Source organism: Stegostoma tigrinum, chromosome 21, assembly GCF_030684315.1.
Source record: "Stegostoma tigrinum isolate sSteTig4 chromosome 21, sSteTig4.hap1, whole genome shotgun sequence".
NCBI lineage: Eukaryota > Metazoa > Chordata > Chondrichthyes > Orectolobiformes > Stegostomatidae > Stegostoma > Stegostoma tigrinum.
In genome coordinates, this window is record NC_081374.1 from 29,544,632 (window position 1) to 29,568,908 (window position 24,277).

Genomic DNA, 24,277 nt, shown 5'->3' on the forward strand with positions numbered 1-24,277 from the left:
TCTGGTTCTATGGTCTGTTATGATTCCTAACTGATTGTATTACTGGATAAGTCAGATCCCAAAATGAAACCAGGCTTGTTAGATCAAATATTGTTTTGTAGCTCAACCATTTCTCTCTCTTTCTGTGCCCCATCTCCACTAATTGTTTACTCCTCTCCCTCACCCAGCCCATCTTCAGCATTTTTGCCAACCTTTTCTGAGGTAAAATCACATCTGAAGAAGAGTCACTGGACCCAAAACATTCTTTCTGTTTTTTCTTCTGGGATGCTGCCAAACCTGTTGTGTTTCCATTTTTGTTTCTGATTTCAAGCTTCCGCAGTGTATTGTGTCTTTATTATTTAATTTTTGTCTTTGGTGGTTAGTCACTAAAACATGTTCACACAAGGCTACAGATGCTTTTTAAGAAAAGAACACAAGTTTGTTACATGAGATAAAGAAAAAGAAAAACAGGTAAAGCTATGAAAGACCATTAGATTTTAATACAGCTATCAACCTATTTCCCAAAATCTCCATTGGAGACTCAATCTGGCGCAGATGTGCTGAAAGGAAAATGGGTTTAAAAGGGTTATATCATGAGAACAAGCTGGAAAAAGGTGTTTGTCCTCCTTGAGCAACAGGCAACCTAATCATTCTATTTAAGATTTTGCAAAACTTCAGGTTAGCCACAGAGAAACTGTTTCCTCTGCTGTAGGAGTGCAGAATAAAATGGCACAGTGTTAAAATTAGAGCTAGCAACGAGGACAGTCTGGAATGAACTCAGAAACCAGCTATTCAGATTATTGACAATAGAATTCACTCTTTGAAAATTTCAAGTGGGTAATTGAGCAATTGATGAATTTCCTAAATTAGAACAGATAGGTTTAACTGATAGGTTAAAACTGACCACTCCTTCTCATTTACAAGAAGTTTTCAGGCTGAAAATGCCTATTGAACACCTCAGGGAGATTATGAATGAGGAGGATTTCAACTTTAACCTGGAAAGAAGAAAAAGTGAACTGAATTGGAGGAACAGGAAGAAAGGGTGGGAGGGTTGGAAAACTACAAACTCAGTCTTCCAACAAGCTTCAGATATGTACTCCTGGCTATCCCACCTCCGACTTCAATTGTATTTTTTTTAATGTAACTTGTTGGTTGCAGTTAAAGGACCATTGGTTCGATACATACAGATCACCGAAGCCAGGCCAGCACTATTTACATTAAAGGCAGTCTCACCTTGCCCATGGAGCTTCAAACAGATGTTAAGATGGTACTTGACCAAGTCCATCCTTTTTTTTGGACAGCTCCTTGCTCACTCTTATTTTACATTTGTCAATATAGTGGGCGATATTTTTTCATTACTTTACATGTGTCCAACCTGTCATATTGGATACAAAACCACTCATGCCGGAGAAATGACAGTAACATTTAACTTCTTTGACAAATAATTAGAATTTTAGAATGATAGTGCAGTCATGAATGAGAGAAAAAAGAGCTCACAGGAGATCAGAGAAAGAAAAAAATTAAACCTAAATTTGAAGAGGTTTTGTGAAGACTGAATTTTCACACAGATGGAGAGGGTCCTTCGCTGAGTCAAAATGGCACCCATGCCTTGAAAGCAAAAGGTCCATCCCCAAACCTATCCTCAAAATCACAAGGAGGTACAGGGTTTAGTTGTACTTGACGCATTAATGATTCATAAAGGCAGTAGCAGAAATACAAGTGCAGTTGCTGTCAGTCAACTCAAATGTTTATTAGTGAAATACCCAAAATGTGGCTTGTGCACTTTCGACCTATCAGGGGGCAGTGTAAACTTACCAGGGTCCTTTGGAGAGGTATAGTACTATTATTGGAGAGATCAGATGCACTTTTGGATATACTCCTTGAACACTTTGGAGAGAAGTCATTTACCCTTTAGCGTTGTTAAAAATGCACATGCATGCATGTGCATAAGAAGTAGATAAGCTTATTGGGACTATCAGCAGACTTCTCAAGGGAGGTTTAAAACACTTAAGTCTCCTGCCCTTTGGGTTGTTTTGCCTCAAATAATTTAGAGCCCTAGAACTGTACAGCATGGAAGCAAACCCTTTGGTCTAACTTGTCCATGCCAACCAGATATCCTAAATTAATCTAGTCCCATTTGCCAGAATTTGTCCCATAACCCTCTGAACCCTTCCTATTCATGCATCTAGCCAAATGCCTTTCAAATGTTATAATTATACCAGCCTCCACCACTTCCTCTGGCAACTGATTCAATACACATACCACTGTCTACATGAAGAAGTTGCCCCTTAGATCCCTTTTAAATTTTCCCCTCTCTCTGTAAGCTATGCACTCTCATTTTGAACTCCCCTACCTTGGAAAAAAGACTTTGGCTATCCTCCCTATCTATGTCCCTGATGATTTTATAAACTTTCATAAGGCCACCTCTCAACTTCCAACACTCTAGGGAAAATAGCCTCAGTCTATTCCCTATCTTTCCCTATCGCCCAAACCTGACAACATGCTTGTAAATCCTTTCTGAACCCTTTCAAGTTTCACAACATCCTCCCTATAGTGGGGAAATCAGAACTACATGCAGTATTCCAAAAGTGCCCGAACCAATGTCCTGTACAGCTGCAACATGACCTCCCAACTACTATACAGTGTAATGACCAATAAAGGCAAGCATACCAAATGCGTTTTTCACTATCCAGCCTGCCTGTGACCCTACTTTCAAGGAACTATAAACATGTAATCCAAGGCCTCTTTGTTCAGTAACGCTCCCCAGGACCTTCCCATTAAGTGTATAAGTCCTGCCCTGATTTGCTTTCCAAAATGCAGCATGTCACATTTATTTAATTAAACCCCATTTGCCACTCCTCAGCCCATTGCCCCATCTGATCAAGGTCCCATTGCACTCTGGGGTTACCTTCTTCACTGTCTACTACACTACCAATGTTGGTGTCATCTGCAAACTTACTAATCATATCTCCTATGCTCACATCCAAATCATTCATCTAAGTTGCAACAGAGTTTAAAAATTCAGCACATTGTAGTACCTTGTCATCAGCATTAACTGCTAGGTTTTGAACCCATTGAATTCTTGAGAAAAGAATAAAGCACGCTCTATTTTACCCCCTTAAATTATGCTGCATACTTATGCCAACTTGTGAACACATTATGAAGAATAACAACTGTATTTTAACGCAGTTTACATGTTTAAACAAAACAATGTCCTGATCTTTCCCAGTTTAGTGGATATAGACTTTGGGAGATTTCCCTAAGAGCAATAACTTGAATATGTTCACTGATGACACATTTTGCAATAAATATCTTCATTTTGTGTGTTGTAAATGCTACAGAACTGAAATTTTTTGCAACATATTCTGCATTGTATTACGTTCAATGAAAATAAGTTTTATGATGGTGTATTGGGCAACGATGTGTCATAACAATTTGGGTGACTTGAATAATTCTCAGCTGCTGAGGATTTTAATGTTTGTGAATTATTTATTAAACACAGGTTTGTTGAAAAGGCAATGTCCTAAACTCTCATGCTTTCTCTCCTTCATTGACAATGGGTATGATGTTGTGCCTGTTTAAGGGAGATGGGTTTAGTGAGGAAAAAATCACATTTTCTGTTAAGTCCACTGACTGTAGCAAATAACCATTAAATGACTTAGTAACTGAACACAGGATGTATTTAGTGGTTCAGCAATCTAATTAAACCTAAGTGATACCAGTTTTAGTTTTTCTGCACTCTTTATTTTTTCCTTCTGAAGCCCTAGCCACATGGTGGCTGAAAGAGAGTAGGCCAGAAGCTAGGAATTTGAAGGAGTTTGACTCACCTCAACCTGTCTCATAGCCTGTCCACCAACTCCAAGACACAAGTCAGGAGCATGATGGAATTCTTCCCACTTGCCTGCATCAGTGTAGTTTCAACAATGTTCAAGAAGTTCATCATTGGGAAGGATAAAGCAGCCAGCTTGACTGACACCCAACTGGTAGCTTAAGCATGCATTCCCTCCTCCATCCCGGCTCACTGGCAACAGTGTGTACTACACAGAAGATGCACTGCGGCCATTCATTAGGACTCTTGAGACAGCACTTTCCAAATATGATCTCTACCAACTAAAAGGACAGTGGCAACAGATGCATGAGAGCACTAAGGCCTGCAACTGCCTCTCCAGTCCATTCAACATTCTGACGTGGAACTAACTTGCCAATCCTTCACTGTTACTGGTTTAAAATGCTGGAAACACTCTAAAGGCAGCTTTGAGAATGTACCTACAGTGTACGGACTTCGGCGAATGGATCACTGTTGGCTTCTCAAGGCAGTTTAGGAGAGAGAAGAAGTGCTGGCCATGCCAGCAATGTCCATATCCAATGAATAACCAAAAATCATCAACTTGTCCAAAGGCGTTCCATAAAGTATTTTAGTAGGAGCTTTGATCAGTTAATTTTCACAAGAGTCTCAAATCCTTGATAGAGCATCTCAGACATAGGTAAACAGGACAAGCAACATTGCAACTCTTTAAATGACCAAATGCAAGATACTTTAATAAATGATACAGAGTATGAACCAGATTAGTAACTTAGGATATTTATTTTGTTGTTTAACAAGATGCAGAAACTAAAATGAAGCCAAAAAAATGGAATAAGGGAATGAGGAAAATATAGAAGGAGGAAGTAAAGATGCAAGAAACTCTACAACTGTTGAAGTGAATTTTCAAAACCAGGGAGGTTGTTGGGCAGCGATTAGGATTTACCCCACTATTAAAAGACATTTATACTGGAATCCATGAGCTCAAAATGTTCCTGGTGTTTTTAGTTGGTATAAATCAATAAGTACTATCATTTTACACGTCTCCATATATTTTAATGGTACGTGACAGAGTGAAATGCAATGTCACAACACTCCTGAAGGAGTTGGGCGTGCTGGACAGCAGCTATTTATTTTGATAACCTCATGATTTATGCATTTACTTATGCATGGTTGTTGAATATCACTGTCTGACTTATATACAAATAACTGTAAATAATGGTGGTGGAGTAGGACAGAGTCCAGGGCTCATCTGCTGCGTTCACTTTTAATTTTTTTTTCCTCCTTTTTCTCCCCCTTTTATTTAACATACTTCTTGAGGAGAAATTCGTCTTTCGCCATTGGTGAAAGTAGGTGAGCATTGCGCAGAGTTGAGCAGGCCCAGCAGCGCGGGCTCGAGCAGGCCCAGCCGCTCGGTCTCGAGCGGACCCAGCAGCGTGGACTCAAGCAGACCCAGCCCCTCGGACTCGAGCAGACCCAGCCCCTCGGACTCGAGCTGGCCCAGACGCTCGGACTCGAGGCTGGCCCAGCAGCGCGGATTTGATCAGGCCCAGCAGCGCAGTCTTGCAGCGGTATTGGTGTGAGTTTGGGCTTCTGGCGGCTTCTGCCTCATCAAGACAGTCATAGCGTCTTCTCAGGCTGCTGTGGTGATATAAATTTGGGTTCCTGGCAGTGTCAGGATCCAGTGCAGATTCATGAAGGCAAGAGTAGGCTTAGGTCCAGTACAAGACCTGGTGGTAATGTCAGCAGCTGCATTGGTGAGGTGGGCCTGAAGTGGACTCATGACAGAAGTGGAGCCAATTTGGGTCAGTGCAGTACCCTGTGACATCAGTAGCAATCAGTGTTGGTGAGACCCAGCATTGACTCAATGGCGAGGGCATCGGTGGAGGTGAAATAGCGCTGAGCAATGGTGACTCTTGTTCAAGTGGCTGAGTGGCGCAGTGAAGGGGACTCGTGGCTGGCTACCAGGCCCATGGATCATGGCAGAGCACTTAATACGAAAGACTGTAAAGTTCAACACTTTTTCGTTATTTCTTTATTTTTCTGTGTTTTGGTTAATTTTTCTGTTGTTTAAGACGGAGCTGGAGAGTGGGGACACCGTACAATGCATTTTACTGTATTTTATAACAAAATACATGTGACAATCAACAAATCAAACCAAAATGAGTGTTATCGACATGATAATTTCTCCACAAAATCTATAAAATGCCACCATGCATTACAAGTTATTTAGGATGTTCACTTTGTGCTTCTGCTTTATTAAATAAGTAAAGAAAGGGACTTAAGGTAATTGCTTGTTTCAGACTAGATTTAGAAACTACTAGATTACAATAAATTAATTTATACAGAAGAAAAAAATAAATCAGGAAATTCACAGAAATGTAGTAGGAGACTAAGCATTTATCTCAGGGAATAGTACCAAACAGGTAATAGTGAATCAGCTGTCTGCTGTACATTCCATTGTTTAATGCTAATAGGCAATGTAAATTTCAGCTACATTGCATGTAACTTGCACTAAAATCATTTCAGAAAACTAAAATAATAATGTACTATTTTCAGAATCTTTTTGATGGAGTTATTTCATATTTCATATCTGACCTCTGCACCTTGCTGCTGAACAGTTGTTCCTTTGCAATGAAACGTAAATATGGTTGAGGAACTGAGAAAAATGGCTCACAGCCTTTGAATGTACTGTTTCCTCGTGAGGTCCCTGGGTAGAGACAGTCAAACAAATTTTTGATCAGATTTGGAGCAAGTAGAGGGAAGCTTGAGGTCCATGTTAATGAGTGTAGAGCCACTTGACAGTCACTGGGTTTACATTTGTACATGCTGCACATACCTAATTAGTGTTTTGACAACGGATAATTGAATTCTGGAAACAGTGTTCTGCATTCTGATTTACACATCAAAGGCTGTATTCTACAGACTTTGGTACTAACATGACACACTGTAACTTACAGGGCACAACAAACATCACCTCAACACTGGTTAGTTCAAACTCAATCTTATAGACCTGTGTGCAGTGGCAAACCTAACGTAGTGGAGTTATCGAATTGAGCCCCCAACACTGAGCTCTGACTCTGAATTCTGGCATGAGCTACACATTGTACCCTGATCTCTTTGGTGCTTACTCTGTAGAGTGTCCCCCATGATTACCAAGGAGCTTTTATTGGCAAGATCTTCACCAGTAAGCAGGGATGGTGGAGCACTTCACCCTCTGGGACCTGAACCCTAAGAACGGGCTGATGGTTAGACAGAGACAGAACTCAAAATCTGTGAATAGAGCAGCTTGAAGTCTTTGACATTGTCAGGAGAACTGACAAAAGGAATTGAAACAGGCATCGTGTCGGAACAAATTCCTACAGATGCTTGAATCTGCACTAAAAGCAACAAATGCTGGGGATCACAGCAGGTCAGACAACTCTGATGAAGAATTATCTAGACTCAAAATGTCAGCTTGCTGTCTCTCCATGAATGCTGTCTGACCTGCTGTGATCTCCAGCATTTGTTGAAACAGGCATACAGCTGCTGTAGAGCATTAAGGAATATCTGAACAGCATAAAACTTCCCTCGGGTCTGAGAAGCCCCGAAGAGAGACAAAGAATGCTCTCCCAACTTCAGGGATCTTTGAATAATTACACCCAAGATTCCTCTGTTCCTCTAAGATATTCAGTGTCCTGCCATTCATTTAATAACCCGTTATCTTGTTTCTTCTTCCAAAGTGCATCAACCTACACTTATCAGGGTTAAATACCATCTGCCACTGGTCTGCCCATCTGACCAGCCTAATTATATCTTCTTGTAACCTACAGCCATCTTTTTCACTTTTGATCAGGCTACCAATCTTGGCATCAACTGCAAATTACTCAACATTCCCCCATGTTTACGTCCATATCATTCATGTATTTAACAAATAAAAGGGTCCCAGTACTGATCCTTGTTGCACTCCATCGGACACCCAGCCTCCAGTCACTCAAACAGTCTTGTACGATTACCCTTGTCCTATTACTAAGCCAGTTTCTGATCTATTTTGCCAAGTCTCCTGTAGTTCCATGAGCTTTAACCTTCTCAATCAGTGGGACCTTGTCAAAAGCTTTGCTAAAAAGCATTCAAGCTACTTTAACTGAACTTGCCTCATTGACACCCTTGATCACATTTTCAACAAATTCAAAAAATTTATCAGGCAAGACCTCCTTCTGACAAAGCCATGCTGACGATCCCTAATTGATCCATGACTTTCCAAATAGGTAATAATTTGCTCCTACAGAAGTTTCTCCAATAGTTTCCCTACCATTAATGTGAGACTTAACAGTTTGTCATTCCCTGCTTCATCTAGTGGAACCACATTAGCCATCCTCCAGTCATCTGCAGAGGCATATAGATAGGTTAAGTGAGTGGGCAAGGGTCTGGCAGATGGATTACAATGTCGGTAAATGTGAAGTTATCCATTTTGGCAGAAAAACTCCAACAAAATGGATTATTATTAAATGGTGAAAGATTGCAGCATGCTGCTGTGCAGAGGCACCTGGTACCCTTGTGAATGAATCACAAAAAAAGTTGGTTTGCAGGTGCAGCAGGTAATTAAGAAGGCAAATGGAATATTGTCCTTCATTGCAAGAGGGATGGTGTTTAAAAACAGGGAGGTAATTCTGCAGCCGCATATGGTGCTGGTGAGGCCATACCTGGAGGACTGTGTACAGATCCAGCCTCCTTACTTGCAGGAGGATGTACAAGCACTGGAAGGGCATGCAGAGGGGGTTCATTAGGTTGATTCTGAAGTCAAGGGGGTTGTTTTATGAGGAGAGATTAAGTAGGCTGGGACTATACTCACTGGAATTTAGAAGAATGAGGGGGGTTTTTGTAGAAATATACAACATTATGAAGGGAATAGGTAAGACAGAAGCAGGAAGGTTGGGGACATAGCCTCAAGGTAAGGCAGAGAAAATTTAGGACTGAGTTGAGATGGAACCTCTTCAGCCAAGGGGTTGTGAATCTGTGGAATTCCCTGTCCAGTGAAACAGTTGAAGCTACCCCAATGAATGTTTTTAAAGCAAAGATAGGTTTTCGAAAAGTAAAGGTATTAAGGGTTATGGTGAGCAGTCAGGTGAGTGGATCTGAGTCCATGAAAAGATCAGCCATGATCTTATTAAATGGTGAAGCAGGCCCGACTGGCCAGATGGTCTGCTCCTGCTCCAATTTCTTATGTTCTTATGTTCTCTGGCACTTCCACTGTGGCCAGATAACTAAAATTTGTGTCAGAACTCCTGCAGTTTCCCATCTTGCTTCTCACATATCTTGTGATTCATTTCATCCAAGCCAGGGGATTTGTCTGTGTTTAACCTCAACAGAGCCTCCAAGACCTTCCTATTTCCTTTGGCAAACTCTGCAAGTTCCTCACAGTCCATTTTCCTATATTTCATGCCTACATTCTCCTTTTCCAGAGAGAAGTATTCATTCACCCCAGTATCCTTCCACTATCCTGTGCCTTCACATACAAGTTGCCCCCAAGGTTGCTAATAGACCCTACTCTTTCCTTGGTTATTTATTTATAAAATACCTTAAGATTCTCCCTTACCCTGTTCCTAAGTCCTTTATCGTGCCCCCTTTTTGCTCCTCTGATTGCTTTATTAAATATAATATCAGTCCTGCAATTCCTCTATACTTACTGCCACAGGTGAATTGCTCCGTTTATACTTGCTAAAAGCCCTACTCTTCTTCTTTATCCAATCTTGAATGTCCCAGCCAGCCATCCAGGTTCTCTGAACTTAGTGTTCCTACTTTTCTCTCCAAAGGATACATTATGGACCTATACTTTCACCAACTGCTATTTCAAATGACAGCCACCCCGTCACCCTGCAACCCATCGCCTCCACCTCCCCCCACATTGCTCTGCTGTAGGGTTAGCTGCAAGGGGCTTATCCCAGTCTGCTGTGGCCAGTTCCTGCATTATTTTGATAAAATCTGCCTTCCTCCAATCCAAAGCTCTCTTTTGCAGGCCATCGTTTTCCTTGTCCAGAACAAACTGGAACCATACTGCCTAAATAGCATCACCTAAATATTCCCCCACTGCCATGTTGAACACTTGTCCAGATTCTTTCCCCAGAACCAGATCCAGTGCTTAGTATCCTTTGTTGGGCCTGCTACATATTGATACAGAAAAAAACTCCCCTGGATACATATAAAGAAATCCACTCCCTCTAAACCCTTAACACTATGACTATCCTAATTTATGCTAGGAAAGTTGAAATTCCTAGCATAATTACTCGATTATTACTCTTACACACCTCTAAACTTGCATTTTTGTCCCCCTATTTCCTGCAGACTTTTTGGGGGGCCAATAGTACACCTACAGCAAAGTAGCTGCCTGCTTAACATTCCTAAGTTCTAACCAAAAAGCTTTGTTTGAGAAATGTTCCAAGTTATCACCTCTCCTTATTGCTGTAATTGACTCCTTAATTAATCATGCAGCACCACCAACACTTTTTACACCCTCCTCTGTCTCATGTAATGATCCTACACTCCAGAATGTTGAGTTGCCAGTCCAGCCCTTGCCTCAACCATGTTTCTGTGATGGCAACGATATTGTACTACCATGCATCAATCCACACCATACACCCACCAGCCTTAGTGTTACACTCCAAGTATTAAAGACCATCCAGCCTTGCCTTACTGTCTTGATACCCAACGTAATTGAACCCACTGTGACTTGCTGTTGGAATAATTTTCAGGAACTTACACACAGTCTGCTTAAAATGTGTAAAGTTGTGTAAAACTTGCTACAATTCTCCAACTTGCAGGGTTGCTTATAGAACAGTGGGATTAGGAATGCTTTGTGTAAAGCAGAAAAAATTCTGATTTTCAACTCGTAATGTGATCAACAGACCCCACATACAAACCCCTTCAGAACAGAATCGGAAATGACACAACCCGATTTAGTAGACCAGATCATATAAATACCAAGTGGAGTAGAACGCCATCACTTCACCAGAGCTGCACTGATGATGTTACCTCGCATGGTGACGAAACATCCGTACTATAACCAGTCAGCTCGGCAAGGAAGCCAATAACCTCATCCACAATCCTAGCTACAAATCATTGCAGGAACTTTCGAAGCAATGGTTTTCAATCTTGTGGGTTAAAATTGCCACTACCATTGCCTATGTCTATCTCAAAAAAACCTTACTGTGATATCACCTTTGAGTTTGGTAATATCTCTGGAATTCTATTGGCACAAGACTGTCAGCAGTACAGGAAAATCACTGACCTAAAATGGCCAGAGTGATCATTTGACCAGTTTGAGCTACCTCGTGTAATTATAAAGCCCAGTTTGAACTGAAATTAACATGCCATCAATATGTATGAAGCTAATAATGTAAATCTGGATTTCCTGTATGATTCACTTGAAGTGCTGGGATTAAAGACTTGCTGGAAGGTTATCCAGTTTGAAAGAAAACAATGAAAGCAGACATGGGCACAAACAAAGAAACTGTTTCAGATAACAGCTTTTTGGGCAGAGCAGAGAGAAAAAGGATGGATATATAACAGCAGAACTGACAGGCTAGCTCTCTCTCCCCGTTTCTTTCAAAGGACAATGCCTGGTGATAAAGCAAATTTAAAACACACCCATTCACTGATAACTCAATTTTGCTATTGCTGAGGATCAAATCAATCAATCAAACTCCTGTGGCCTTGGGTTAAAACATACCAGATCAGAAATTTCGCATCATTTATTAAATTATCCATTCTTAATCTTCTCTGTTGCACTAGATACTCTCCGCTTCTTAAAATCTATGCCTACGTTTGTGCATGTGTTTGATATCACATTTTCATTACTTCTCTCTGGATTATTAAGCAACAAAATTCCTCTTTCGTTCACTCAAGAAAACCTTATAATTGACTCTTAATCTTGACTAGTACTAGGTTTTAATTGAAGCGTGATGTAGCTGTGTGTGCTTAATCAAATTAAAAATCTTTTGTTATGATGAACAGATGGTTTTAAAAGACAGAAGGCAATTTACCTCCTTCTCACCTGATCATCACATTATTTTGTTCCCTTCCTAAAATACTGTTGGCACATATTCCAAAACTCTGGCCTATTATTGGATGCTGTCATTTAGTACATACTTTATCATAAAGTTGTGAGTGCAATATCTGCAACTTCCTGCACTTTAAGGTGTGATCAGAATATCAACAACTTTTCAATAAGCCATCTTTTGCATTCAAGACCTGCACTATAAAGGTTGCAGCTGTAACTGTCATGTAATTGTACTGACTTGTGAATATGTCCATACTCTGGTGAATAATGACTTGTATTAATTGTTACACTTTTAGATAATTGGGTAAGAGGGAACATTGCTGGATTATTACAGGCTCAGTCCTAGTTCCTGGTGTTTGTTGATGCCTGTAGGCTTCACTGATTATGTACACCAATCATTAGCATAACACACTAAACCAGTATATTACATCTTCTCCCAAGTCTTTTATTTAATCCCTTTGCATCATTATCATTTAACTATTGAAATTTAACTCATAATATTTCTCTAAACACTTAGCTATTAACATTTCTCTCTATCACATTTCCCACATCCACATCGTTGCTTTTGGCACCACTCTTACTTTTCTTCGAAAAAATGGTGGAAAAGCAGAATCTTGAGCAGCCTTGGTGTCTAAGCTTAAATCTAGGGCTTTATTGTCATGATGACCTTAAGACAAAGCTTGAGAGGTGTCAACAAAAGATGGATTTGGGAGGCAAGCTATCAACACCTGAAGGGAGAAAGGACAAGAAGAGGAAAGTAAAGTGGCTACAGTTCAAGAGTTCTTTGTATTCTGCTCCACACATGAGAAAAAAAACCTTAATGCCGATTTTGGGAAATAGAGCAATTGAACTTCCAGTATTATGTTTTAGATTGGTGATGATGGAGGAGCAATTAGATTCCACTTCTGCAAACAAGGAAGTACAATAGCCAGAAAAGTGTAGATTCTCTTATGGGCTAGTTCATGGGACTGCGAGGGTGGGCCTCTGAGTTAGTTTAAGTTATGGGGTCACAAACCTATTTTCAGGAGCTTAGCAGTGCTCTAGAGGGCGAGCTGATCTCTCTGAATCCTGGGTAGGAATGTCTCCCTGCTGTTATAACCAGTCCTCAGGTGATGTTTCTCAATTTATTACTGTCCCAGATGGGATACACCAAATTGTTAAGCTGCCACCTGAGAAGAGATGAACTGGCTCCTCCTTTCTTTAATCACCCACTCTCTCAGTTTGTCACAAGTTTTAATTCAAAAATGGAAGTCTTCTCTTGTGGTTAACCAAGGAAGTTGAGGATAGTATCAAATTTAATGAAAACAAAAAAGTAATATAATGTGACAAAGATTTATGATGAATCAAAAAAGCTTGAAAAACTTGGAAGTTTTAAAAACTAACAAAATAATTACTCAAAAAGCAATGAGGAGGGAGAAAATATATCATGAGTGCAAACTAGCAAGGAATAATAATTGAGCAACAAGAACTTCATTAAATGCATAAAAATGCCAAAGTGAACATAGACCCATTAGACAATGAGGTTGGGATTATAAAAGTAGGGAACCTGGATTGGAAGAGGAGTTGAATAAATAATTTACATCAGTCTTCACAGTAGAGATCATTAAAAGTATTCCAAAAATATTAAACAATCAAAGGACTAGAAAGGGAAGAGTTAGCAAGTAAACACAATAAATATTAGGAGAGAAAAAGCTGATGGGTTGAATAATAAGATTTTAAAGAATGTTGCAACAGAGATACTGGATATGCTGGTAGTTATCTTCCTAGAATCCATAGATTTTTGGGCCAGTGAGCATAGCATTTGTCATTGGGAAGAAGTTAGAGTCTATTATCAAGGATGTAAAAGAAGAACATTTAGAAATACTTAAATAGTTAAGCAGAATCAATATGGCTTCATGAAGTGAAATCATGACTGACAAGTTTGTTAGAGATTTTTGTGGAAGTAGCGAGCAGGATAGATGAAGGGGAATCACTAGATGTAATATATTTGGAATCCCAAAAGGCTCTCAGTCACATATAGGATTACTTAAAATGATAGTAGCCCATGCTGGTAGTTAGTATACTAACATGCATATAGGATTGGCTAAATAATAGAAATCAGAGTTAGAATAAAAGGGACATTTTCAGGATGCAACCTGCAACTGGTGGAGTGCCGCAGAGATTAGTGCTCAGCTCATAATTAATTAAAATACATATTAATGACTATGATAATGAAAGAGAATGTGATATTGCCAATTTTTGTGGATGACACGACCATAGATGGAAAAACAGTAATGAGAATTACACAAGAACCTACAGTGGTGTATAGACAGGTTAAAAGAGTAGGCAAAAAATTAGCAGATGGAATAGAATGTGGAAAAATGTAAATTTATGCAGTTTGGCAAGAAGGTTAGAAGTATATATGTTTAAATTGTTTAAATGGGGAAAAATTGCAAAAAGCTGTGGCACAAAAGAATTTGGGACTCCTCATCCGTAAATCACAAAAACTTAGCATCTAAGTTCAGTGGGTGATAGCGAAGCTAAAAGACTGTTGGCCTTTATTTCAAAGAGAATGAAATAAAAAAAAAGAGACGTCTTGCTAAAACTATACAAAGCATCAGTCAGACCACAGCTGTTATTCTGTGAAGCGTCTAATCCGCTGTCTAAAGAAATAAATACTCCCATTGAAGGTCATCCAGAGAATGTTCACTAGGCCCATACGAGGTATGAGGGGGATTTCTTATGACGATGGATTGAGTTAGTACTCATTGAAATTTATAAAAAATGAGTGACAAACTTATTAAAACATTAGTTTTGTAGGGGGATGAATAGGGTAAATGTGGGGAAGTTCGTGTAACTTTAGAGTAAGGGTCTCTCATTTAAATCAGAAATTATAGGAATTTAAGCAATGAATCTGCAAATTTTTACTGAAGAAGTTTCTGGAGGCTGTGTTGGTAAGTCTGTTCAAGGGCTCAACATAGACATTAAATTTTAATCAGTAAAATAATCAAGGGGTTTTAGGGATAAGAAAGAAAATGGAGTTCAGGATTTCCAGATCAGCCATGATCTCATTGAATGGCAGAGCAGACTTGATGGGCCAAATAGCCTATTTCTGCTCTCATGTTTTATAGTTTTATATCATTTTAAACAGCAAATATAAAATCTACTTGATCTGCCTACTCAGTCACATCCTACCAAGTTTCTCTGCGGACTTTGTCCTCAGGCATGATTTTCCTTGAGTTGTAGTCAAGATAATGTTTCAATATTGAAATAAAAAATGGATCTTAGCTTTCTCAGTTTAATTTGACTCCTTGCCTCCCTAATCATAGCAGGAGCCTTGACCCAACCTGAGATTTGGCAAAGGGGAAGGAAGTATAGAGTGATCATGCATAGAGAGGAAACCTGGGCATTTTTAATCACTCACATGCACAAACCGAAATCAGTGTTCCCCCTGCAGCTAAACTGGAGGATGAGGGAGGTTAGAAATGTGTGATATAGAGACCCTGTCACCTTCCTGAAGCTCCTCAATTAATTCCAGATCAAGAAGGGTCAAAAACCGTCTTCACTGGAGGCCATGTAGGGACCATGCTACATGATAAAACTGTTAGGTAAACATTGTTAGCAATACAGTGGCTTTGTGGTTAGGAACTTGGGGTGGAGTAGAGTGGAGCTCAAACTGCTGGCAGCCCAATGGAGGGGTTCACAGAAACAGACCCCACGCATTTCTCATTGCCCAACCCTCACTGGAACCTATGAGTGATAATGGGAACTGCAGATGCTGGAGAATCCAAGATAATAAAATGTGAGGCTGGATGAACACAGCAGGCCCAGCAGCATCTCAGGAGCACAAAAGCTGACGTTTCGGGCCTAGACCCTTCATCCTCACTGGAACCTAGCTGACTGGCCCCAAAGAACCCACCCTTATTTTCGTCATTTAGAAGACTCCAAGCATGATCATTTTATACTGCCGACTACAAAACTGTCAGTAGCCTCTGCTTTTGGTAGCATAGGCAGTACTGGAAAACTGCAGGCCTTTGATTGTCCAGCAGTATTTGAGATGGGATATTGATTCACATTAACTTGCGACAGGAAATGGAGCAGGAATTATGACTGCCACTAATTAGCTCCCCCATTGGGAGTTACTCCTAAAGGGACTCCCAGAAATGGCCACGGCAGCATGCCTAAATTCCATCTATTTTGACCTCAATATGTTGTGAAAATTCATGCTCACTGATTTTAGAATAACACAGTACTTCCAAAAATGGTTTCTGCTACTTTCTGTTGCATGTATTGTAAAGCAAGGTTCAATAAAAGAGAGCTAGAAAATGACCTCAGGGGACATATCACTTTCATTAAGATAGTAAAATTTTCTTTACATTGTGGCTGTATTCCAATAAATTATGTTAGAGAATTTTAGTGTGTTAGTTTTAAAACACCATTTCCTCCACCTTACATTAAGAAAATGTCATTCTGTTCCAATTTTTATGCGGCTATTTCTGAATGATTTAAAACAATTGACTTTAATTCTTCTCTCTCACAGAATATTGGTAATGCATTTTTAGCATTTTTAAAAAAATATTATGCACCAATCTTTTGTTAATATTTTTGTGTTTTTATTTTCTTCCCTAGGCTTGGAGAGAATTGGGCGAAATAATTCTTATGAGCAAGAAGGAAAAGTACTGTTTGTTATTGATGCAGTTTATGCTATGGCACATGCTCTGCACAACATGCACAAAGACCTCTGCCGAGGACATGTTGGGCTTTGTTCGAAAATGAACCCTATAGATGGCAAGGTCCTTCTTGAATATATCCGTAAAGTCAACTTCTCTGGTAAGTGTACAGAAGCATTTAGACACTGAGTATTCTTGTTGGAGAGACTGTCCAAAATTAGTCATAGCTGATATGGATATCTGCTACCTTAACTTGTAGATTTTATGTGTGCTTGCAGAATAATACGCATTTACCATTTTCTTCATTGTGAAGTTTTAACATTTTTCAGGTTACATTAAATGGGATCATGGAATTACTGTCTTAGCTGCTTATATCCAATTGTTTGTGTCACTTGCAAATAGTCTGAAAGATCTAATGGAACATTTTTCAAATGTAGGGTGTAAGTAAAAGGTTTGGCAGAAATATAATATGAAAGGCTAAACACAGCATGCTGGGATTTTTCCAATTGTATTACCAGACGTTAATGGCAATGACTATTTACTTATAAAAAAAATTGCTTTTCATTATGTTTGAATTTAATACGAGGCCAATTTCAGAATTATACATTATCGGTTGTAGATTACTGTGATTTCTTCAGATGTATCTATTTTGTCATTAAATGTGCAAACATTGGAAATATTATAGACAAGAAGTTATTGTTGCATTAGTAGAATGCAAATACTTGACATAAATTGTATGGCATTACATTGTTCACAATTTTAGTAGAGGGTTAACAAAAGTGAAATGAAAAAGTTAACAATTGTGTTAAAAATACAAAGGAATGCCATATAAACAAGCTACAAAGCTATATGTTAAATGCTGCCGTCGTCACCTCAGGACAAATACCTCTTATTTCTCTTAAGGATGATAATACACTCAGACTCGTTTGTCAGTCTGAGAGATAATTGCTACATTAGGTGTTGCGCTATTAAAAAGAGAAGACTGAATTATGTGCATAATACAAGATAGACACTAAATGAGAAACAGACAAAAGGAAGAATGGAACCAACATTTTAAGGGTAAAGGCAATACATTCTTCGAGACAGCTAAAAAGAAAAGCCAATTTGAAAAAAAATAATTCTATGCTATGCAATCAAGCAAGTCAGGAAATGTGATCTGTTGACAAAGGAAAGTTAAAAAGAGATCTGATGAGGAAAAAAAAAGCTAGATGATGGATAATCACACAGTGAAAATGGCCAAAGTGTTTTGCAGCTATATCTGTACACTGACTGGTGGCTCTCAGTCCCCTCTCTCTCTCTCAGGGAGATATCTGTACACTGACTGGTGTCTCTCAGTCCCCGCTATCAGCTACAATTCTGGTGCTAGTTAGAAACTATTCGAACTGGGTTTCCATGAACATGACTGTAGTGATTTTAATGAGGTCAGCCCAGGTGTGTTCCCTGATTGGATGGTTACCCTGATCCAAGCAGAGAGCCCTAGCTGACAGATATAAACAGGAGAGTCAGAGATTCTGTTGACTTTAAGTGCTGGCTTTGAGAAAGAGTGTCAAGTACTATGCACGTGTAAATAAAGGATGACTCGGTGATAAGATACCGGCCTCTGTGGAGTTATTTCAGTGAGATTGTCCTGTGAGCAAAGGCCAAATAGGTTGGGACTGGACTCACTGGGGTTCAGAAGAATGATAGGTGACCTTATAAAAACACTGAGGATTCTTCAGGGGTTTGTCAGGGTAAATGCTGACAGGATATTTCCCCTCATGGGACAGTCTAGGACCAGAGTGCATGCTATCAGGATTAAAAAGGTACCCGTTTAAGATAGAGATGAGAAGGCTTCTGTGGAGTTATTTCAATGACAAGGCCTTTAATTCAATGGCCTCCATTATCGGTACCTGTAACCTTTCAGTTCCCTGTTTTCCTCCTAATCTGCCAAGATTTTCACGGATTGATGTTGTCTCATTTCTCTGTCAGTGGTATAATGTTTCTATTCACAGATATCACCTTGAAATGACATTAAGACTAAATTTGATTGCTGGTTGTATTGTACATACTTTCATATCATTGTTCAAATTAGAGAAACAATGTGAAAGCAAATTTTGTCAACTCTTAATTTGTCAAGTATTTGACTAGGAGATGACAGAATCCATAAGGTGGTAGCAATTTACCTTCACTGCAGCATAAAATGGAAACTATGTTATATAATTTGGCAACCATTCAGGTAATGTGCTATCATACTTTAGGTAAAATGTAAATTTGACTATTTTCATAAATTGAGGTTCAATACATCCATAATCATTATGAACATTCCTCATAGAACTTTTTTTTTAAACCAGTGTCCATTGCAAAACACGTTAACTATTCTCAGGAGCAATTACTCTCATTGAAACAGACGATTTTACTGAATTTGGATTTCCTGTAGTACCACAGCAAGTTGCAAAATAAGGCCACGAACAATACTTAAATAATATATTCTCCATTGTTTTTCATTATCATGGTAACAAATATTAGAAGTTAAAACATCAGTCATGAGCCATGCTTATAATTTTTGGTGCTAAATTATCTTGACTTTGATGCAACCCACAATTTTGAAAGGATAACTTAGTTTCTTATGAAGGAAGGATATTAGTGTACTTAGCAAATTCATTCGTTTTCATAATTAGGACTGGAATGAATTAAATGACCCACAAAATCATTTCGATTCCTACACAAATCCACTAAAAAGAGGCTAAAGGACTCCATCTCCGAACTTTCATGGGTATAGTACCTCTCAATCAGAGCAAGCAGATAATCACATTAAAAATTCTGACACCAAACTCAGAAGTAAAATGTACAAATTACCTTTCACTTATGGGTAAATAGGAATAGAAGTTGAGTATTTAACTGCTTGTACTGCAAGTTATTGAGGTTATGGCTGATTTGTTTGCATTCCAAATCCCACATTCCCATACAACCCACAGAATCTTTGACTCCCTTGTCTAAGAGGAATTTATCCACCACTGCCTTATAAAATTGCAATGTCTCTTCCCCCACTGTTTTCACAGGTTCAGAGTTCCAAAGTATACAACTCTCTTAGACAAAATGTTTCACCTCATCTGTGTCCAAAAATGGCAATCCCAAAATTCAAAATTGTGTCCCCTAGCTTTGGACTGACCTACAAGAAGAAATATGCTTTCTACACTGATTTTGTCCAGACCATTCAGGATCTGAAATACTTCAATTAAGTTGTCCCTCAATCTTTTAAACTTCAGTCGAAACAAGCCCACTATCCAACCTATCCTCGTGAGATAATACACTGACTCCAATTATCAATATAGTCAACCTCCTCTGAATCACTGCTGATACACTTACATTCTTTATTAATAAGGAGACCGACACTGCACACTGTACTCGAGATGTGGTCTCACCAATGCTCTGTATAACTGAAGCACAACATTCTTACTATTATATTCAGTGCATTTTATATAAAAAAAATCTCATTAGCCTTCATGAATACATGCTATGCCTTCTGTACCAACATTTTGTGACTCACTTTTTGTAGCTACACTTCTAATAAATTTTACAATGAGAAGTATAAAAGTGGCATATACATATGAGAAGTAGGCATACAGCACAGAAACAGACCCTTTAGTCCAACTCATCCATGCTGACCAGATATCCTAAATTAATTTAGTCCCATTTGCAGGCATTTGGCCCATATCCCTCTGAAGCCTTCCTAATCATATACCCATGCAGATACCTTTTAAATATTAAAAACCAAAATAACTGCGGATGCTGTAAATCAGGAACAAAAACAAAGTTGCCGGAAAAGCTCAGCAGGTCTGGCAGCATCTGTGGAGGAGAAAACAGAGTTAATGTTTTAGTTCTGGTGACACTTCCTCAGAACTGATGGTGGCTGGGAAAACATCAGTTTATATGCAGAAAATAGGGAGGTGGCTGGGGCAGGCAGTAAACGATAAGAGAGAGCCCAAAGAGAGAAAGACAGTTGAACAGCAAAGGAGTTGCTAATGATCAGTCCCCTTCCCCTCCCCTATTTCTGAAGACGGGTCGAGACCTGAAACATGACCTTTCCTGCTCCTCTGATGCTGCTTGGCCTGCTGTGTTCATCCAGCTCTACACCTTGCTGTCTTTAAACTTTGTCATATGTGGGGACTTCAAAAATAATGATATGATGAGCAAAGACAGTTCTAACATCCTTCCAATGCCTAATCCAGGCCATTGTATAAAGAAAGGAAAGATATATAAGAAATAAATATGAATGAATAATACCACTAAAGTAACAAAAATGATGCCTTTCCTTTGTTTCAAGAAAACTTGTTACTGTAGAAACCAATTAGAACAACTATTATTGACAATTCCTTTCACAAATGTTTATGGCTATTTGAAATGCACGATTTAGCATCATCTTCCTTTTCACCGATGCTCACTCCCATGTATGCACACATACACACTGAATAATCAATAAATTCCTCTGCTGTTATACTTTTATTATTCCATTGTTGCAAAGGGATTGATAAATTAGAAAATTCAGTCACATTAAAACATGTTAAAATTAAAGCTAATATTTCTTTCATGCCAAAATTGCAGAAATGTGTAGATTATTTCAACAGACGTGGATTAGTGATATCTTGTAGCATTCTAAAATCCGAAGAAATTGAAACGCCCTTACAACTATCATGATCATGACTTGGCTTGTTTTTTTTGTATTCAGAAGTTGAAATAGAAGTGTTTTTATGTTGATGAAGGGATGCAATGGAGTTTTAAACTCTTTTGATTGGGAACGTTCAAAAGAATGACGCATATGAGATAGCGGTGATCAGGAATTCTGTCATAAAACAATTGTTGAATCAAGCTCTGTTGCAAATCTAAAAACTAAGATTGTTAGTTAAGACTCCTAATGGATGTAGAAGGTTGATGGATAAACTGACTTGAAATATAGATAGGTCATGATCTAACTGAGGACGGGGTACGGTTTTCATGGCCAACATCTGTTCATACATTTGTGTATATAGCACGTCGTTGCAGGAATTGACACTGAGCATCAGTCAAAACATTCTCTGATTTTTAGGACTGAAATTCATGCTCGTGATAATCAAGTCCTATCCAGCTAACCAGCAGAAAATGGATTCTTCACAGTCATTGCTGTGTTTTCAAGTGCATATTTAATTTTACTTGTCAAATCAAATTCTGTTCCAGGGCATGCTGAAAATAGCATAACCATTGAACATTTGTAGATAATCGTTTGTGATGGGATAACATGCATTTAAGAAAAGTGAGAGTGAGAAAAAGTTTTATATAGACTTTGCTGGCTTGTAACAAGTCTTTCAGAGATAGGAAGCTTCGAAAAATATATAGGCCAATGCAAGTTTCAAGCATATCGTGGTTTTACAAAGAAAAAATACATTATTAAGAAATTGTGAGATATCTTGCAGGAGGGATATCATATATGGGTCTGAAAGGAGGCAGTCACACCCAGTAGATTAAATAACTCAAATTCAAAAAGTGTTCAGGGACAAGGTGTGACTGTAAGTGAGGCAGGTAGGGGATTCGGAGTTCAGGAGTGCAGGAGCCTCAGCCCTTGACCTTGACCAACAAGTATGAGATTCTTGCTCCCTGTACGGATGAGGGAAAGGACTGTGGGCAGGATGAGCCAGCTGACCACGGCACCGTAGTGCAGAAGGCCATTCAAGAGGGGGGAGCAAAAAGACAGGGAATTGTTACAGGGGCTTTTATTATTAGGGGGACAGGTAGTATCCTATGCAAGCCGGATCGGGAGTCCCGCATGGTGTGTTGCCTGCCCAGTGCCAGGGTGCGGGACATCTCTGACCGGGTTGAAAGGATATTGGAGCAGGAGGGGGAGGATCCAGTTGTTGTGGTCCACGTTGGGACTAACAACGTAGGCAAAGCTAAGGTAGAGGACCTGTTCAGGGATTATCAGGCTCTAGGAAAGAAATTGAAGTACAGGTCCTCAAGGGTCATAATCTCCAGGTTACTGCCTGAGCCACGTGCTAATCGGCACAGGGAAAAGAAAGTTAGGGAAGTAAACATGTGGCTAAGGGATTGGTGTGGGAAAGAGGGATTCCATTTCATGGGGCATTGGCATCGGTTTTGGAACCGGGGGGCATCTGTACCGTTGGGACGGTCTCCACCTGAACCAATCTGGAAGCAGTGTTCTAGCGAAAAGGATAAATAGGGTGGTCAGTAGGACTTTAAACTTCTGAGTCAGGGTGGAAGGGAAAGTGAAAGCGACAGGGAGTATGGAGTTAAATGGAAAGATAAGCAACAGGATAGCAGGTGTACAGGTGGGTTTAAGCTCGAGGTAGACTAGGAATGCAGCAAAAAGGAAGAATAGCTTAAGACATTTTAGGATTTCCAATCTCTCTAATAATGATAAGAAAGTTAGCACTAAGGCACTTTATCTAAATGCTCGTAGTAGTCACAACAAAGTAGATGAATTAACAGCACAAATCCCCTTGAATGATTATGATGTGGTAGACATCACAGAGACATGGTTGCAGGGAGCTCAGGACTGGCAGTTAAACATCCAAGGATTCACAACATATTGAAAAGACAGGGAGGTGGGCAGAGGGGGTGGGGTTGCCTTGTTAGTTACAAATGAAATTAAATCTACGGCACTGAATGACATAGAGTCAGAAGATGTGGAGTCTGTGTGGGTGGAGTTGAGGAACCACAAAGGCAAAAAATCTATAATGGGAGTTATGTACAGACCTCCTAACAGTCCGGACCAGGGGCGGAAGATGCACCGAGAAATAGATAGGGCATGTCAGAAAGGCAAGGTCACGGTGATCATGGGGGACTTCAATATGCAGGTGGATTGGGTGAATAATGTTGCCGGTGGATCCAAAGAAAAGGAATTCATGGACTGTTTGCAGGATGGCTTTTTGGAACAGCTTGTGATGGAGCCCACAAGGGAGCAGGCTATTCTGGACTTAGTGCTATATAATGAGCCAGACCTTATAAAAGACTTTAAAGTAAGGGAACACTTAGGAGGTAGCGATCATAATATGGTAGAGTTCAGTCTACAGTTTGACAGAGAGAAGGCAAAATCGGATGTAATGGTGTTACAGCTAAATAAAGGTAATTACAGGGGCATGAGAGAGGAATTGACGAAAATCGACTGGAAGCAGACCCTAGCGGGGAAGACAGTCGAACAACAATGGCAGGAGTTTATGGGTGTAAATGAGGACACAGTACAGAGGTTCATCCCAAAGAAAAGAAAGATTATCCGGGGTAGGATTAGACAACCATGGCTGACAAAGGAAGTCAGGAAATATATCAAAGAAAAAGAGACAGCCTATAAAGTGGCCAAGAACACTGGGAAATCAGAAGATTGGGAAGGCTACAAAAACAAACAGAGGATAACAAAGAGAGCAATAAGGAAGGAGAGGATCAGATATGAAGGTAGGCTAGCTAGTAATATTAGAAATGATAGTAAAAGTTTCTTTCAATACATAAGAAACAAACGAGAGGCAAAAGTAGACATTGGGCTGCTCCAAATTGATGCTGGAAGGCTAGTGATGGGAGATAAGGAAATTGCTGAAGAACTTAATAAGTACTTTGCGTCGGTCTTCACAGTGGAAGACATGAGTAGTATGCCAACAATTAGGGACAGGCAGGAGGCACAGTTGAGTATGGTAGGCATTACAAAAGAGAAAGTGCTAGAAAAGCTAAAAGCTCTAAAAATTGATAAATCTCCTGGCCCTAATGGGCTACATCCTAGAGTTCTGAGGGAGGTGGCTGAGGAAATAGCAGAGGCTTTGGTTGTGATCTTTCAAAAGTCACTGGAATCTGGAAAAG

At 39.5% G+C, this 24,277-nt stretch overlaps 1 protein-coding gene across 5 annotated transcripts in view; it reads left to right on the forward strand.

Moving 5' to 3' along the window:
• Positions 1-24,277, forward strand: part of LOC125462997 (metabotropic glutamate receptor 4-like) — a 1,119,827-nt gene that overhangs the window by 611,987 nt on the left and 483,563 nt on the right. For all 5 annotated transcript variants that reach the window (XM_048553588.2, XM_048553586.2, XM_048553589.2 and 2 more), the window contains exon 7: positions 16,425-16,625. In XM_048553588.2, coding sequence (XP_048409545.1) covers positions 16,425-16,625 — 201 coding nt within the window. The remainder of the gene's footprint in view (positions 1-16,424; positions 16,626-24,277) is intronic.